This window comes from Corapipo altera, unplaced genomic scaffold, assembly GCF_003945725.1.
Source record: "Corapipo altera isolate COAL_440 unplaced genomic scaffold, ASM394572v1 133, whole genome shotgun sequence".
In the NCBI taxonomy this organism is placed as follows: domain Eukaryota; kingdom Metazoa; phylum Chordata; class Aves; order Passeriformes; family Pipridae; genus Corapipo; species Corapipo altera.
In genome coordinates, this window is record NW_020884939.1 from 1,124,670 (window position 1) to 1,144,020 (window position 19,351).

At 37.7% G+C, this 19,351-nt stretch overlaps 1 protein-coding gene across 3 annotated transcripts in view; it reads right to left on the reverse strand.

Annotated features, from left to right (window-relative positions):
• Window positions 1-19,351, reverse strand: part of HERC4 (HECT and RLD domain containing E3 ubiquitin protein ligase 4) — a 31,079-nt gene that overhangs the window by 11,202 nt on the left and 526 nt on the right. For 2 of the 3 annotated variants that reach the window (XM_027660995.1, XM_027660993.1), the window contains exons 2-16: window positions 18,813-18,967; window positions 17,327-17,616; window positions 14,477-14,636; window positions 13,036-13,112; window positions 10,860-11,081; window positions 9,836-9,927; window positions 7,367-7,497; window positions 6,253-6,413; window positions 5,808-5,884; window positions 3,606-3,730; window positions 3,024-3,083; window positions 2,583-2,694; window positions 2,055-2,244; window positions 1,030-1,202; window positions 223-339 (exon numbers count right to left, since the gene is read on the reverse strand). In XM_027660995.1, the coding sequence (XP_027516796.1) occupies window positions 223-339; window positions 1,030-1,202; window positions 2,055-2,244; window positions 2,583-2,694; window positions 3,024-3,083; window positions 3,606-3,730; window positions 5,808-5,884; window positions 6,253-6,413; window positions 7,367-7,497; window positions 9,836-9,927; window positions 10,860-11,081; window positions 13,036-13,112; window positions 14,477-14,636; window positions 17,327-17,552 (1,923 nt within the window). In that variant the 5' untranslated portion in view covers window positions 17,553-17,616; window positions 18,813-18,967. The remainder of the gene's footprint in view (window positions 1-222; window positions 340-1,029; window positions 1,203-2,054; window positions 2,245-2,582; window positions 2,695-3,023; window positions 3,084-3,605; window positions 3,731-5,807; window positions 5,885-6,252; window positions 6,414-7,366; window positions 7,498-9,835; window positions 9,928-10,859; window positions 11,082-13,035; window positions 13,113-14,476; window positions 14,637-17,326; window positions 17,617-18,812; window positions 18,968-19,351) is intronic. The other variant, XM_027660994.1, reaches the window with a different exon arrangement.

Consider the following 19,351-nt stretch of genomic DNA (forward strand, 5'->3'; position numbering starts at 1 on the left):
CAAATGTTGAGCAGTGTTAGTCCTAAAAATGACACCCTAGAAGCAGCACTGCTACTTAACAATTCTTCCTTAGCTCATACCTGACATGAGTCTGTTCAGCACCAGTGAACTGTGAAGTGCCCATGTTTAGAGAATCTACAGACCTCTCTAAAGGGATAAAACAAAAACAAAACATGGGAGGAAAACCCCACAAAACCCCAGATAAAAACCAACACAACTTACCATTCCCAACACCTGCTGCTGGAACCAGTTGGCATAGTCATTTCTGATATCTATCAAATCTTGTATCTCATGAATGTAAAATCTGTCATACTGTATAACTTGTCCTCTTTCATTTACCTAAAGAAGTGCAATTTATTTTTTTATTAGCTTTCAGAGGGATATTTTCCATGTTTTTCAAGCATTTGATACATCAGCCACAGATACCCAGCTACTACAAAAATTCTAGAAAAACAACAGTGCCTACAAGAAAGCAAAAAACAATGGATACATGGATTATTCACAATCCCATCAAAGATTCAAAGAAAAATAAAATTAACTGTGCATACAGTATCACATAACAATGCCGTCACTTTGAAACATTGTATCATCTCACAGGAACATTGAAAATATACATATACGCTATACAATGCAATAAATACTTGCTCCTGGGTTTGCACAAGTTTAAGAACTATGATTCAATAACTGTGTTCTTAATTATAGTATGAACACTATCTCCATTACCTGTGAGAAGAGGGACAGTTTTCATTTAAAAGCATTAAGCTTTAAAAAAAAAAAAAAAGACGTGGAAAAATAACTTTATACAAGCCTTATACAAAGACTTGTCTCTACAGTACAATTTTAATCCAGAGGCATCCCAACAAAATCCAAATCCCAATGGTTCATAGGTCCAGACAGAACAACTACAGGTATTTCTGCAGATGAAATGCCAAGTATTTTAACTCTTTAGTAACTTAACTTTTAACTACTACACAGGACATAGATGCTGACAAACAGTGAAGTAATTGCTTAAAAGTGACATAAACATACTCTGTGCAGTATTTCCAGAACTCTGAAAGCTGTGTGCAGGAAATTGGTAAGTATTCTTCTATCAGAAGGCGGAAGGCCAATCTTGCACAGCTTCAAAAGGTGGACTACAACATCCTTGTAGAGTTCCACTATCTTGAGGAACAGTGGAGGTTCAAGTAGAGACCACCAATTTTCTGTCAACACACAGTGAACACAAATTTTGTACTGCCACTGCAATGCCAGGATATCCTTTTAACAAAAAAACAGGTCTGGCTATTACTAAAAAAAAAAAAGTTTTAACACATCATTGTTACACATTAGCTCTTTAAAAAAAATTATCAGTTTGCTTTTCTTTACAGCAGACAAGCTCTTTACTCTCACCAAAAACTACTGAAAAGCACAAGAGACAGGTTACAAGGCAAAAAATAACTGAGGAAGAAGAAAGGACCCTCTCAAAAAGGTATCAATTAAGAAGGAAATATTCTAAAATCTGGGTTCTTTAAGCTGAATTTCAGCTGACAGGAGTCACAACAAGAAGGTGCAAGGAAGTAGAGCTAAAAAGCAGAGCTACTCTCAGTTGCATATTTGAAGACCACGTCTTAGCATCAGTGAGAAAAGATGAACTGCTTAGAAGCAACAGAACAGGTGCAGAAGTCAGAACCAAGCCAACTGAACATCTGCTCTGCAACACTTCAGTGAGCTGCTCGGAGCCTGTTAGCTGTCTGACCACATAACTGTCACTTCAAAGGGCAAAGACACATAGCAAATACATTGAACTGCACGGTTTAACTCCTCCCAAATGGAATCCCTCCAGAACTTAAAATACCAGATGCATTCATAGGGATGGCCTGTTAACTCACCCAGAAGCAACAGAATAAGTGTTTTCTTACACCAAGCAATGTTAAGCCTTAACTTTCTCACTGGGGAATTCTACTGAACTGTAAATACACAGCAGGTGTTGCCACAACCAAGTCTTTACTGATGGAACTTCTTCATATTTTCATCTAGAGATCCTTAGTTTCAACAGTAGAAATTCAGTTTCTTACCAAGGACTTTCAAAGGAGCTTTTTCTAGGTTCAGAATTGCTGCTCCAAAAGGAATAGCTAATGTTGTGAAATTGTTTTCATCACTCATCAGTGGGCACTCTGGTAGAGTGAGATACAGCCTCAAAGCTTCAACATCTGGTAAGGAGCTGGTCAATTTGGGAATAAGGTTCTTTTCCAAACTAGCTGCCACCTACAGCACATCATAAAATTCTGTTTATTTTGATGCAGTTGAGAATTCAAACAAATGCTCACCTATATAAAAACTGATCTAGAAAACAATAATTAAGAGTTATAAATTAAGACTATTGTACATTTAGAGACAAGACAGTATGGTAAATATTAAAATAGAGCATTGCCAATGTGTTACTTAATTGTTAGAACACAATACATTTTTACACATTTTTAGTTGATATATCATTGAGTAAATAAATATATTTAAAGGGTTGGAGCAAGCACAAGAGTAGTATTGCTGGAGACTTGTAACGCAGAAAGATAATCCCAAACATAAGGAAAAAATGGAGCACAAACCTGTTGAGATATGTGAGCATGCTCAGGTTGTATGAGTTTGTGAAACAGTAGTCTAGCAGCATTCATATCAACCCCTGAGAATCTAGTGCTGGTTTTGTAATGATCATCATTGCTGCACAAAGAAAAAAAATACAGAAAGACTGAATCCTGTGTTCTCAACAACTCAAGATTTCCCCCCCTTGAATTTTAGACCTACTAACTAAGGAATGAAAATGTCTCAGACTTCCATTGCTTGTATGACTTTAGAAGCAACTGGAAAAAAGTCTTCTCTAACTGTAAGACAACACTTGGCAGTAAAGGAGCTGGAAGTTTAACCTGTGGGTTCAGTGCAGCAGTAAAACTGCCCCAGGAAGGCATTCCCTCTCAAACAAGAGACACTGAGACAGCTGCCACCTTTAATGCTCACCACAGGAATACTTGTTCAAAACCAGGAGCACTTACCTCAAAGCCAAAAAGCTCCCATTCAGGCACCCAGCTGAGGAGAATGTTCCATCGATTTCACTGAAATTGTTCACAGGAATGTTACATTTTGTTTTCCTCTTACAAATTAGCATTTGCTAAGAAAACTGTATGTAATCCCTAATAAATTACATTGTACAAAGGATGGGACTCTGACTTGAATGAGACTGAACGATACAAGATAAAACCTTCTATTCAAGAAAATGCTTAAGACAGCTTAAATCATAGCAAGTATTGCAATTTAATTGCTTGGCATCCTCCTTTATTAAAGTAGAAGCAATAAACTTAGAGATGTTGTTTTCATATTCCTTTACATGTACTGCTATTTTTCAGTGAGCAATTAGATAATTTAATCTTGCATAGTCATCCAAACTGGGACAGAGAGACACAGTCTAAAGGATTTAAACTACTCAACAAGCACAACATTGAAAGCACAGCAAAAGCTCTGCACATCATAAAATTAGTAACTAAAAACAGCCTTGTCTATGTATGCCCAAAGCCCTATTAATACTCAATTCGTAAGTGAAATTATGAAAGACAACTTCTTTCCTCAACATCACTTACTTAGCTATTTCTACAGGAAGTCTTCCAGATGGGAAAGTCAGCAATTTTTGAATAAACGTTTCATTCACAGTCCAGATCTGCTTCAAAAGGTCAGGGTACCTAAAATCATCTGGTGGCACCATATTCTAAATAAATTTTAAGAGAAAGCATAAAGAATCAGGCATACAAAATTGATTTCCAGAAAAATCAGCCTTGTGGTCAAGCAGCTCCTTTCTCCACTGAGTGACAATTTGCCTACCCAGACTATTACTGTGAGATACACTCAAGGAAAAATTTACTGTATTCAAGTCCTTCTGCATTCACTGTGAAAGCAGTGGTGTGATAATTCCCAGCACAGCTTACTGAACAGCAAACTCCTTAAACATACAGTACTCTCCTATACAGGGAACACTGAACAAGCTTCACACATGAATAGCAAGCATCTCTTCTCTCCAGCCAGTGAGCCACTCAGCTCCCAGCCCAGCTGTGAGCACACAGAAAAGGAGCCATTCAATTTTTCAGACAGCTGTTCTTCTACCCCACTTCCATCAGGTTCCCCTGAGAATGACTCATGTTTCTCTGAATATGCACTGCATCATCAGATGAGCTGCATCTTGAAGTGTTGTTCATGTAAAATGGATTCCGTTATGACTTCTAATTGTAAGGAGGAGAACCAAGATCACTGTTTTGAGTAGGAGCAGTGGTTCAAAAAGAGATGGTAAATAGCACAAAAAATAAGATTAAGCTAGTAAAAGGAAACATTTCTCCTGATGGTGCAGTCTGACTGCTGAGTATGACACAGCTGACTTAGTATGATAACTACTATCTGCTGCCAAAAATTAGCACTTCTGATCCCATCCTACAGCATCAGGATGAGGAAGCCTCTTGCCATTTCCCTTGTGTCCAGCCAAAGTGTCACTTAACTCACAATGACACAACTCAGGGAACCGAGCTGCCCAAACACTGACTTGGGAAAACAAACAGATTTTGGCTGTGCCCCCTCAACTGGCAAGGACACACAAGTCCCAGGGGTACAGTGCTCAACGTAACTTTGAAAGAATTCAATACAAATTACCAAACTAAAGAGTACTAGGAGGGATACTTTTTCAGCATCAAAGATCATCTATTGCTAATACTTTTCGTACAGAACAAGCCACAATGCCTGCATTCACAGAGTCTCCAGTTCATCTCAATTAGTCAGCCAGAAACTACTCCAGTAATTACGAAAACTGCACACAAGGAAGTTTTTGACGGAGTTATAACAGAGAAGTTTCAAGCCTATACTATAAGTAATTTTTCCAGTCTACACCTGCTAGACAAGTTTCTCTCAAATACAGCAATAGTTAAAACTCAATCAGAATTAAGAAAAAACCCAACCAAACAATCCTAGAAAAACTGTTGTTTCTGTACAACCAGAACAGGCTCTGTGCACAAGGGGCTGCTGCAAGTCTGACCTGTACTCAGTTTTTCTTGGCAAACATGTTTCCCGACTAAAACACATTTTCCCTTCTGGCCGAATTAATTTTCACCCTACACACTCAACTCTTGATGCTTCATTAATCCCTATGGTCTAATATCTGCTGAGCTGTATTTGAAACAGTCCCACGTAATTTCATCTTGTTTTTTCCTCCCAACTCATCCTCCAATAGCATTTCCTTTCCATCACACTTCCGCACTGCCATTTTTACTGTAAAGTCCATCTAGACTTTTTTTTTCCCTTTTAAAATACTAGAATTTAAACTAATTAATTCTTGTTCTTTTAATACCTGAGTTTTTAAGATTAGCATAAAACTATCATGTAGCAAATCATCTATAATTTTTAGCAAAAAGCTCCATTTGTTTCCTTTGAGGAAATGTTGTGGTAAGTTAAAATGGCTACAGAGTAGACAACAGAATAGCTGCAGTCAGGATTTACTGAGGAGGACTGGGCAGGAGTAAAGAGCTCAAATATTTCATCAGTTTTTCCTTTATGACATGAAAAGAAGTGCATTTATCCATCAAGAAAAAAGGTTATGCCAGACAGTCTCAAGAGCTTCCTGACAGCTAACACTCACTAACTGGATCCAAGTCCTCCAATTGCTACATTCCCTTAGTACCTTCTGCTTCCACACTGCTCCAACAAACTTTACAATACAGTCACCCTCAAAATCTTTTAAAATGCACAAGAAAAACTAAAATTCAACTTTGACAAGCTTTGGAACCAAAGTATATTTAATTTGTTACCTGAGGACAAAAGTAGTGTGCAAAACTTTGGTCCCCACCGGAGAAAATTCTCTTGACACAGTAACACTCCTCACTTTCTGCAACAGCAATAAAAAACAGGCCACTGTGAAAATGTGAAATTGAAAAATAATTAAGACACTGCAATCAACACTTGGTTAGAAAAAGGTTCCTTTGTTGCAGAACCCCACAGAAGCATATCTTTGCAATACAATAGTTGAGACCATCTTTACCTGAGGTTAAGTTTTAGCCGTAGTGCTACCAGAGGACCTAACCCAACAGGAGAAGCATGTATTTCCTACAGCAGGAATGGACTGTAGGGAACACAGTGGAAACAAACTGCTTGGAAGAAAGTGGTGATAGCCCATACTTAGTTTAAATCTCAACAATTTAAAGACACTATGAAGCAACAGGAAACCAAGAAGTAAATACACCAGCTGTTGCTTACCTGTGGTCATGGGGCACTGAGTACTGTAGGGAATCCAGTTTCCTTTCACTGTGAAGGGACTTTTCCTGTTACTGGTTGTTCCTGTACCTAATTGCCCATTTCCTCCGAGTCCAAAAGAATAAATTCTTCCAGAGGAAGGAACGAAGGCAGTTGTGTGCTGCCTAGGGCAAACAGAAGTCAGCAACAAACCCCCAAGCATTATAACGTGCTTTGTGCAGGCCACTCTAAGAACTCTGTTAATCACTATGGTAAAGGTCCTGTCACACCCAGTGCTCCACTTCTCCAATAGGCAATATCCCATTGCCATGGAAGAGTTCATGGAATGGAAATGCCAGTGCTTAGCCCCCATCTGACCTTTAGAGTACACCTCTAGACATTCACAAATATCCAGTTTCTACCAGACTGCCTCCATCCCCTTTCACCTCCCATCCTTCTCAACTCTAGATGTCCTCTCTCCAACCACAAGCCTGAGAAGAACCAGCAGTGAATTTCTGTAAACTGTGGAAAGAGAGTGAACGCACACAATGTCAACTAAACCTTTACATTTATATATTCTTTAACCCAAATAATGGTGAGCCCCTGTCTTAAAAAACTTATGCTGCTTCCCTCATTTTTTTTTCTTAGAGTCCAATTCTTTGTATTTTCATGTGTGCTGGGAATTTTTTCCATTTCTTGGGTGCTATTGTAACATAAAAAATAAAAAACCCATGAGGAACTGAACTGCCATACAGTATTACAGGTACTTCATAAAACAGGTTATGTTTTCAAATTTTACACTTATTCTCAGTGCTGCTCATGTACCTTCCCAAACACACTTGTTCTTTAATAGGAAAAGATGAAGTGACAGCAACAAACACCTTCACACTTCACACTATTGCTCACACTTTCAGTTCAGAGAATCAGAGCCTCTCAAACACATAACTTCCTTTAGTTCTTCTGTTGAATGCTTTTAAAATCCCAGTAACATCTTTAAATACCTTTTGTTAGGGATCAGCTTGTTCTCCCTAACCATGAAGGGTAAGGAAAACCCCACTTCATATTGCAATAGATACGAAGTTTCACACAAAACAAGTTACCCTTAAGATTCACAGTGCTAGCACAGAATAGGCCTTACCTGCCACAAGTGATCTGCGTGACAACACTTCCCATAAGTTCAAAAACTTTCCTTGGGTTTATCTCATGGCTGGTAGAGTTATGACCCAACTGACCATAGCCTCCAGCTCCAAATGTAAAAACCCCACCTTCCTAAACAAATAAATTATTTGCATTAAAATTATAGGATATCTCACAAGAAGAAACTTAACAGAAATTACAGATTTAATAATAAATCTCCTTGTCTGATGATTTTGTGACTGTGGGGAAAGGAGAGAAAATACATATGCATAAAAGGGCCCTGAGACACAAAAGGGTCATAAGTTAACTGGAGTTATGAAAATGTGGCACAGCTATGAAGTATTACCTTACTCATGTTAAATCACGCTCGTGTCATTTCCATATCACTGTACAACAGTCCTGCCATTAACTTGTGTCATTCATAGACACTAATCCCTGTTTTTCTTTCCTCTTTTCCAATTTTCTTGATAAACTACAACAGTATATAAACTCCCACTCCTACTTTGGCTTTGAAACTCTGAATACAAATTCTAATGCAATTAGGAAGCAGGAAGCTGCTCTCCTCAGGCAGATGATGCAGAGTCTGACTGAAACAGCTTCCTTATTTGAAAGCATAAGAAATCAGAATATTTCAACAGTGTTGTAAGGCAAGTAATCATGCAACTTACCTCACAACGACTTTGAAACTTTACAATTTCAAAGCATTTGAAAATGAAAAGCTGCTTCTTTCAGTTCTACTCTGCATCAGCCTGGACCTCAGCTGGAAATCATCTCATCTGCTGAGCAAATCAGGCTCCGTCACTGAGTCAGGATAACAAACAGTGACAGGGTTTTCTGCAGCTCAGAAGCTGCACAATGCTCACAAATACACACAGTGCTGTCTACAACAGGTGTATCAAAACCCCTGGTTCTGCAAGGCCTCTCATGCAAAGGACAATGGAGTTATCCATTGAGTCCACCAGCTTTAAAGCAAGTTTGAAGTTAACTTCTACACATGGAAAATAAGCATTTAGAAGGCAAGTTACAGATTGCTGTTTGCTTTACACTCTGTATTTCCCAAAGCTCAACATCAATATAAATTTCAGGATAAGGAAGTTGACACATTTTTTCCAAGTGAGAGAATATTTTAGGATGAAAAGCAATTATTTATGAACAGTCTTTTCCTCTCACTGTAGAAAATTAAGCTTCTATAAACAAGGTGTGAGTATATTTATGCAGATACTCTTCAAAACAAATTTTAACTTGCTGCAGTATAAAAATTCAAACTAACATATTTTAAAAAGCCATACATTTACCCAAAGTAAATAAACACAGGTGGGGGGTTTTTTCTCTCCAGAAATAAAACATTAAAAATAATTACTTTCAAAATCCTAATGCCTTCTATAACAACACTCTGAACTCAAGAGATTTGGACATGAACTGGCTATTTAGTCACTTTTCCAAATCTTGAACAGGCAAAATTGTTTTCTACTCCTATCAGTGGTTAGCTCAAAATATTCCGTTTATAAATTGTTACTTTTTACTGAGAGTGGCAAGCAGGAAATGTCTAAACATTAATATATACTGATTTAAATGCTGAAGTCTAATTTAACTATTAAACCCAAAAAGAAAAGTCCAAGAGTCAATCCTTTAAATTAAGACGTATGTATCGTTTTACCCACTACAAAATAAAGGCACTTACCATAACTTGATGCTTGAAATAAAATATTCACCACTAAAATGAGTGTAAGAATGAGCAGCAGCATTATATATTCTATGCTGCTGCCAAATATTTCCAAATAAGTTTAAAAGTTTAAAAGTAAGGCTCCAAATAATGCATTTAGCCAACAGTTCTGTATCAGGCAATTTGACATATATCACCTCTCTATTTTAATCATCAATAATTAATTTTAATTCCTGCGTCTCTGTACAAACACACTGCATTGACACAGAACATGTTCTTTTTTCCCAAATCCATTTCGAAATAAGTGACCCATTTTTCACAGACTCTCACACAATAATATCTGCAATATGTAATTCCCCATTAACTGTACTCTCACTTATGATTGGCAATAAATGAACTTCCCCAAGGAGGAGTCTGTTTTGTCCATGATGGTACTTGGTGAGTGATTTGGTCTGATCATGAAAACAGCAATGCTAGAGACATTACAGTCAGAAAAGAGCTCATCCCTTTAGGATACACTGAAGTAAATTCAAAACCTGCATAATTTTAATAAAGCAACAAAGAGTTTCCTATCAAAAATGCTGTATTTTATATGCTCAATTTCACCAACTCTGACAAAAAGACTGCTGAAAAATTTCCTGTATTGGGGATTTTTTTCAAATATTTAACCCCTGTTTCCTCAACTTTATCCAATAAACTTAGAAGCCATTTATTCAGAATTTAGTTTATTATTTCCTATTCAGACAGCACCTTTTCCTGGAAACATTAAAAAAACTGAAGCAGAAACATATCTTTTAAGTATTGTACCTTTGTAAGGGCAGCAGTATGATCTTCTCCACAACATATATGAACAACCTTCTGACTTCTCAGTGACTTTAGCAGTGTAGGAACATACCTGTCTGAACAGTTTAATAAAGCAGTAGGTCACCTATTTTTTAAGTAAAAATCAAAACCCAAACAGTTCTGCTCGTTTATTCCAATTTTGTTCTAGTCAAACAAGCACTTTGAAATTGTTGGCACACAATGCAAATCATTGTGACCGAGTTTACGGATCTTGGAGATGGAAGTGTTACTGCAGCAAAAACAGGGACTACTGCACTGAAACACTTTGGAGCCCATGTTTTTAAAGTGCTCCTGTAAGTCAGTGTCAGTAGGTATTCTTTGGAATGTGTGTTCACACACACAGAGCTTGATATTAATAAACACATAACAGAACAGAGCACCCAACGATCAGGAAGCACAACTTCCTTCCATGACCAGAACGAATCAGCTTTGTCATCCAGCTGAACAAAGGCAACTTTTTAATGCTAATGTCTTCAAATCTGTTAGGTGTGCTAACATGGTTGCAAGAAATTGTATCAGAACACAAAAAAGGGATTTTATTGAGAAGTGATGCTACATAAAAAACTGGGGTTCTACACATTCCAAAGAATATGGAGAAGCAACTGAAGTCTCACGTGAGATCTTCTTATTATATGAGTGTGATCAGAATTAAGGCATTAATTCAGATGTGCACTTTCTTTACAACACACTTTTCCTATTTTAAACGGTGTTGACAACAACAAACCAGTGAGAAAATCTGAACTCATGAAACCATCTATAGATTATTCATTACTAAACTGTGTTCAGAATTTCAATACAACACTGTCAGAATTCTCACTACAAAACCAAGGAAAGAAGACAACTCTTCAGGAATCCCACGTGACACCAGCACTCTTTGACAACATTCAACAACGGTTTGTTCTGCCTGCTTGTTTTCTAGTATTGCTGTCTTTGCATTCACAACCCAAACCCTTCAGCATGGAATTTTACTGCAGCAATGTTTACCTACCATTATCATCATTCAGACCCAGCTGCCCAAATTTGTTGCGTCCCCATCCAAAAATGGCTCCAGAAAGAGTTAGTACAAAACTATGAGCTCCTCCTGCTGCAATCTGTGCAAAAGGGATTCCCAGCAGAGATTTAATCATATGTGGTGAGGTTTGTTTTTTATAGTCGTAACCTAAGCCCAGCTGGCCATATTTGTTTTGTCCCCAGGAAAACACTTCACTTCCTGTTGGAAGGAAAAAATAAACAACCAAGAAACACAATCAATACAGTTTAATTATACTATGTTTATCCACTGTAAGAAAAGCTAAAAGTTATGTTTGAGTATCAAAATCCTTACAAATTACTAACTTCTGAAGCTAAGCATTCTTGTGTAATTTGCAGGCATTCAACTCAAATATTTCACCAGACGAAGTATTTAAATAGTATTCAAACCCCTCAGAACTTCTCTTAACATTCCTGTTTCAACAGTGTTAGATAAATGGAGTTTGATTATTACAAAGCAAGATATTGTTCCACTGGAAGCTGCACTACACTACATAGATTTTTCTGCAGAGATCTGCCAATACTGGACATGCAAAATTTTCCAATTTCCCATCAAAAGCCTCATTTAAGCTTTTCTAAGCTAACACACTGAATTTTCACACACAGTTTAAGAGACACATATTTCAAAACAATGTCTTCATCATATGATCAACGAAGCACAAAGTTTATAATGTCATTCGATGCCTTACAAAGAAAAAAATCATTGTAAAGAATGACAAGTCAAAGAGCTATTTATGTTAAGATTGCCTCCAAACATTCTACTGAATGTTTTGCTGAGATATTTACTATCCTAAAGATCAACACCTCATCACAAAACACTGTGCTTTTGCTGATGTGATACATTTCCAAGAGCAGTGTTACCTTCACAGTGCTTCCTATGTCCCTCCTATCTCCATCTTTCCCATAAGAGTTTTACCAAGATGGGAAAACAATGAAACCCATCCCCTGGGTTACAGGTCTCTCAGATTTTATTTATTTAACAACAAAACCCAAAAAAAAACACCCCAATAGTGCATGTCAAGAACAGAAACAGAGCTGCAGATCTATGAATTGGCAATAGGATAGTGATGCTGTACATGAAGCCTGCAATTATTTAAAACACTGAGTTAATTTTAAATTACAAATTTAAAATTTATTACATTCTTGCACCTTTGACCAACAGAATGTTTAACAGTACAACTCTAATACTCCCCATATTCTAGTGCTGATCTTAACTCAGGCAAAGGGTTATTTGTAAACCTCTGCTTGCCTGCCCTGGAAACAAAGGCATTTCTTTGGGTTATAAGGATAAAGGCACTTGGGAATACATTATGGCACAGAAAATATGAGGCCATGAAAAGTCACACACAGAATCAAGGCACACATAGGCCATGTAAACGATTATATTTAAAGGAAAAAAAAAAAAAAAAATCATTCGTATACAATGAACACCTCCCTCCCCACAGCTTATCTAGTTTGTATTTTAAACATGTACTGTTAAGAAACAAACTACTATCTTCCCGGAATTTTTGTTTTGAGTTTCTAAGTTTCCATTAACACTTTCCAGGAGCCACTTCTTCCAAGTGAAAGTTTTGGTCACAACTCTCTTTTGTCATAACGAAACAAGCAAGCAACAAATTTAAATTCATGTTCCTTTCTGGAGAGCTTTACTAATCAGACAAGAGAGGCCAAACCTTTCCAAAGGTGGGTTATAACGTGACATTACATTTTAACCATGGAACCACAAAGAAAACAGAGGTTTTGCCAAAAGGACTCACTCCTGCAAGCCCCAGTAACTTGAAGATGCAGGTTAAAACAGACTAGTGGCAAAGCAACATCCCAGCAGGATGAGAAAGAAATGGGACCAAAAAAACCAACACAACAAGGAAGTTACGTGAAAGCCAGATGATAAAAAAAAACAAACTAAAACAAAAAGAAATAAAAGCAGAACAAACATGACATTTGTCTGTACATTTATTTTTTAAAGTCAGGCTTCCATCATTAAATTACACTGCCCACACCAACTTGAAATCCCATCTGTGTTAAGCGGTAACATGTTTTATAAAAACATTTCCTTTTAAAAATTAAAAATAAATGTTGGAAACTTGAACTACCTGGTAAGAAATTACACAAAACTTCAGAATAATCTGGCTTACCTTTTGAGAGTGCTAGGGAGTGATAGTAACCACAAGCAACTTGAACAATTTGGACCTCTGATAAGCTTTTAATGTTTCTATTGGGGTAAGAAAACAAAGAAAGAATTAAGCTACTAGATCATGGTATGGAATATAAAGTCACATCAAAAGGTAATATACAAAAAGTGAATCCTTTTCACTCAAGCACACTTGAAACTAATTTAAACATCCTAACTTTAACTAGAAGGTATTTAGTAAAGCCTTAAGTCAAAACAGCTGCTTTTAAGGACAGGTTTGGTCTTATTTTCAAATTAGGTCTGTAAAAGGCCATAATGAAGAATTAGGGAGGTTCATGTGCTAGAAGGAGATGTCATACAGCTGAATGGAGGAACTAATAAAGAATGCAAGAAGAAATCAATTCTTACTTCCCAGTTTCCAAAAGAAGAAAGGTTTTACAGTCTTCTTTATGTCAATATTAGATATAAAAATGTAATTACTCGCTGGTAAAAACTGAACACTATTTTTCGTCTCTACTAACATTAACATCAATCAAAACTTCAGTTTACAGAGCTATTAAATTTTGTACAATATTATAAAGAAGCTGCAAATACATCCAAATGTGCATTAAAACTAGTATGCTTTCAATTTTCGATGGAAAACCAGAGGTTTCTAAAGGGCCTGTTGGCTTTTAAATTTGATGCAGAAATAACATCTTTGGTATTTGTTGTTTATATTTTTCATATTTATACACGTGTCAGAGATAGTCATGAATTACTAAAGCTCCAAGGAATTGTCTTTTTCCTAGGCCAAAAAAAAAGTTAATAATTAGAAAAGAAAACATCCAGCTTGCAAACATACAAAGTCACTGCTACAGATAGTCACACTGGTTTCAGTGAACCTACTCAGGACAGTGAAAATGTGGACTTCAGGTAGATAGAATGCTTGTTCTGGGAACAAGCAAGTGAACCTGGACAGCGTTCATTTTTAAAATTAGGTTTGATCACAGCTGTAAAACTTTGGGGAGAAAGCTGAAGTACAAAGATCAGACAGCAAATGTACTTTCTTCAAATGTACTCCCACAACCGATTTTGGAAGTTTAACACTCTACTTCTCTTCACCTTCTCTTAAATGGCAGTTATCAACCCCCAGTTACATTCTTAAAATACTCATCCTACTTTTCCAACATAACTCTCATTCTTAATAAAGGACTATTAAAAAAAAAAAACAAACAAACAAAAGCACCCCAAAAAGCAACAAACCAAACCAAGCAAACCCATAACACACTTTCCACATAAGCTGACTTTTTGAGAAAGGAAACTGTCTACAGAATGCAAGTGTCATAGCTAATATACACCTTCCAATGTGTGGTTTTAACTATAACAGCAGAATAGATTAACCAATGTGACTTAAGCACATTATTAAAGAAAAAAAAAAAAGCAACTTATTATCTGCTATTTTTAACCTGGGCACTCTGATGCATTCCTCTGTTCCTGGCAAGCCAAGCTGTCCATCAGTAGCCAGACCCCAAGCATATACCTGACCCTTGTCATTTAATGCAAGGGTGTGGGCTTCTCCACATGATACAGCTACAATATTTTGGGCATCCAGTGCACCAACATGCTCTAAAAAAGAAACAAACAAATAAAGTTAGTTGTTTAAAAAAAACAACAACTCCTAACAAGCTAGGGAGTTACAGACACTTTTATTCAGCACTATGATATGAATCGAAATTACACTGAAGTAAGCCCAGGAGCCTGCTGAAAACACCCTCTATTTAAAATTGTAAGCACGCTGTTCTAGGAGAAAAAAATTAAATTTGACACCCCAAAGTAGCCAAATAACAACTGTATCTGGAACAACACACCAAAGTGCACAAAACCTACAGCTTGATCGTAATGGTTCCTTCTAACCTTGCCATCTGAAAATAAGGGCAGAAACCCAGTTAACATTAAGGTCAAATAGATTATTGTCAAATGACTACACGTGTAGATATTATGTAAGAGGAAAACATTCCACCACAGCAAATTAAATTCACCTATTCACTATCAAGAAAAAAGCCTGCAAAACAAGGCAGGGCAAATTACAGACTAAAGCTACTGATTTTGCAATGAGCTGCACAATGTCCTCTTTATAATGCAAAATACTGTAGAAACAGATCCTAAAGAGTAATTTTTCTAGACATACAGTGCATGCCTCTGAAAAGCACACGCTAAAATATCTGTCACTTTTTTTTTCCAGTAGCCTGCATCAAAACTCTTAAACACACTTAGAAAGGAGGTTTTTTTGAGGGTTACGATTTGTGATCAGAAGTCTAACATTTTTATTTCAGCAACAATAACATGGGGAAATACCTTAGGGCCTGTCACTAAAGCTGGAATTTTTAATAGTCCCCTTAGATAAGAGCCTGCTTGGACATTCTCACCACTGAAAAAGCCAGTGGTATCATCAATGTAACGTGCTCTCCAAACACAGGCTAGAACAGCCTAAGTCAACTTCAAAACAATAGCTAATGTTATCTGCAACATGACAGGCACTCAGGTTCCAAAATAAAATAACACAGGCGGTAGATATAAGTTCTTTCATACAGCTGGTCTGACTAAAGAGGTTACCACCCCAATTCGGCCACAAGAGTCTCCCACAGCTCTGCCAGTGGAAGAGGTCATGGAAGTGCTCTCCGGTTTGGGCACCAGCACGCAGATTAGCTCAGGCTATCTTCACCAGCTGCTGAACTAGCCAGGCTGACTCTGCCTAATATGGATTAAGGAACATTCACACAATCCCTGTGGCAAGCAGAGCTCTGCAGGGAGCAAAGAGGGAAGGTACGGCTAAATAATACCAGTGGTGACATGGAGGTGGCAAAGACACGCAGTCAGCAACAAAATTATCTTCAGTGAGCAGAAGTGCATTCAAAAGAGAGCATCCACCCATCTGTAAAGATACTGAGCCTCTTTAGACTAATGCCCTGACTTCATAGTACAACACTCAGCAGTATAATCAGCAACCTGTAGGTGAAAGGAAAATTAAGGAGGAGGAGGTTACAATCCTCATGAGTGGTGTGTCTGAGCATGTTAAAAAAAAATTATAGCAGGTCCATTACATATGAAAGGTCATACAAACTAGAAGTCAGATATTTTTGTTTTAACTTTTAAAGACAATTCAGCATAATTTTCAAAGTGGGCAACAAGCAGAGTAAGTGACAAGCTGAGTTCTCAGTTTCTCTATGTTCATGAAGCACAGGATTAAAATCTATCAGTTTTAATATCCATGTACTGTTTCCCAACAGAAGACCAAATTAGCTCAAAAAAGTTACATCTCAATTTAAAAACCAAGAATCTTTAACTGGCATCAAAGCCAAAGCTCTGAGTAAAGGTGAACCACTAAAATTTCGCATGACACTTTATTTCAATTTGAAAAATTTGTGCCAATTATTGAGCCAAGCAAGCTGTAAAATTGCTATAGGAGTGATTAGAATAAACTCTTACTAAGCCTTTCCAGTTTGTTATGTTCTGCTGTGAGTAGTGTGAGCAGCACTGTTCCCTGGCTCTCAGCAGCACCAGCTATGACTCACAAGCAAGCTCTGGAGAGAGCCCATGTGCACACTCCTCTGCAGTCCCTGCAAGATGTTTACCCAATTCTGCTCTAGAACTGCACTAGCAGGGAGCAGAAACACACAGAGGACATAGGTAGGAAGAAGAAAAAAGCCCTAAGAAGTCTCACGTGGCAGCCTTTAGTCTTTTCCAAATACTCTTCCTGTAGTGCTGCATATGCTGATACGTCTTTTATCAAAAGTTTTATTTTTAGTTCTTAAAAAAAAAGAACATTGCGTTAATCAGACCAGCTCTACATCACATATTAGACAACTAAAAAAACACACAGTAAGTTTCTTGACTGTGATATGTCAAATACTCGTATTTCAGTAGCCAAACCCATACATATAGTACAATACTAATCCATGTCTTGCAGCAGGTCACCTCCCCTTGAGATTTAGAACAGCCACTGAGTCTCCCACAGTCTTCAATGAAGTGATTCCATGCTAGAAACAAAAACAGGGGCACTGTCCAGCTGCACAGCAGACACAAACAGGAGAGACTTCCATGTTTCACAGTTGGTTGTTTCCAACTATCACAAGAAGCAATCCAAGTAAAGGAATGCTTTCCCAGTGAAAAATATGTCCAATTCTTGGAAGAACTACTGTGCATGAATTCAGCACATGCACAGAAACTGGCAATCTTGGGTTTGATGTAGCATAATAAAACAAAAACCACATACACAACCACAAGTAACCTCCACAATTCATTACTTACAAACTTACCGGGTCTTTTCCTGGCTTTTTCATGCCCTAGTTGTCCTAGATCATTGCATCCACATGTATAAACAGTCCCATCAACCAGGACAAAAACAGTATGTCTCAGTCCACATCCTACATCTCTGACTCTTTTATTTAAGAAAAAGTCACTTTTTCTGGGTTCTAAAACAATCTCTTCATCAATTCCACCCAATCCAAGCTGTCCAAAAGACGCATTTCCCCAGCACAACATGTTTATGCTTCTCTTGATCAGAGAACTTCCAACTTCACTTTTCTAGAATATCCCTTCTCCGTAGCTGTTAAAAAAAAAAGGAAAATTTACATTTTTCAGTATTGTCCCCAACATTTACGTTATTTTCTATACAGCATGTAATCCATGAGCTCACTTTGATATACCAATATACACGTGATTTACTTTCTTGGACAGGATTTGCATTAACTCTGCAGTAAATTGCTTTCCTTCCCATTTCAGATACAACTTTTAAAATGTGCAGGTTCTCGATTTTACAAAACTTTGCTTCAAAAACTTAAAATACCGTTCTTCATAAAACTTCTTTAATCCCTAATCCAGATTTACACAAACAGCGGTCACAACCAATTCCAGCCAGTGGAAATGACCTCAAACATCTTCCAAGGATACAGTACAGGCTACTTTCTTTACCCAAGGAGCTGCGTGACTCCAGAAAGCACTGTGTATGGCCTCAAGATCATCTCCAGAAACAACACTTGACTCATAGCTTGGAAAAAATTGGTCAGCTCTGATCAATCCAGTTATGCAATTCGAAGTACAATATGCTGTGTCAATCATTACATTTGAACAACCATGAGTCAACTGAACTTACAATTTAAAAGAAAATAAAAAGCTGAAATTCAAGTCCCCGGCCTTTCACTGCAATCAACAGCAGCTACAGCTTCAGCTACTCTGCAATAACAGAGGCCACAACTCCCCCAAGCAAACCTCCATCCCTAATCTCTAAATTGCAATTACCAGTATTTGTGCTGACAGACTCTCCATCTGTTTGGAAAGGATACAAAGCTACACTTCTCTTTCATTTTCAGTATTGTATATGAGGAAGAATTTATGACAATGTTTTCGCTATTACTCATACTATACTTTCAGAACAGTAATTTTCCCCATACTTTTAGAGCAATTTAAAAATCAATGCAATCCAATGTGAGATTACTATAAATTTTCATATGTACTATTACTTAGAAGACATTCTTCAGGACCATAACACACATAAACCACCTAAATACAAAACTGCTCAGAGAAGCAAGACATCAGTTAGCATCTAAGCATTACACACCCCAAGGGGCAGAATTCTTGCCAGCACAGCAGATAAACTATTTTTCTCTGCAAAAGTCAAAACATAGTAAACAAGATGCTTATTTTTGTGACTTCACTGAAAAAAAAAACAACAAATAACAAAACAACAAAAACCAACCAAACCAAAACAGCCAAACAGCTTAAAATATATTGCATTCTGTTTACCTATCTCAGGTGGTGAGGCATGATCAAATACTTCCCTAGCTATATCCTACCACAATCAGAAGGGGACATCGAAACGAAGACTCTGCAGTTAAGACATGGCTGTGCAACAGCACGTGTCACACATCTGCAGCAGTGACTGCAAGGCAAGCTTCAACCTGCAACACAAGAAGTTAGAAAAGACGTATTATTATAGTCCTTGAAGACTTCTATAACCAAGATTTATCTCTGTCTCCAGCAGGGAAAAAAAAAATAAGAAAAGCGCTCTTTTCTCTTGAAACGTATATGTATTTCCAAGGAAGGTGGGGCTGGTTTGTTTTGTTTTTTATCTTTTGGGAGTCAGTGGCCCAAGTTTTGTACTTTGGTCTCAAATCACGGCACTTTCACCCCTGTCCGTGGCCAGCCCTCGCTGTCACCTCCGGGCACCGCGGCACTGACGTCAGAGCGGCCCGAGCCCACACCCGGCAGGACCGCGGGGAACCCCCGCATCGCTCCGGGCGAGCGGGGAGCTCGCCGGGGAAGCGCCTGGACGCTTCGCGCAG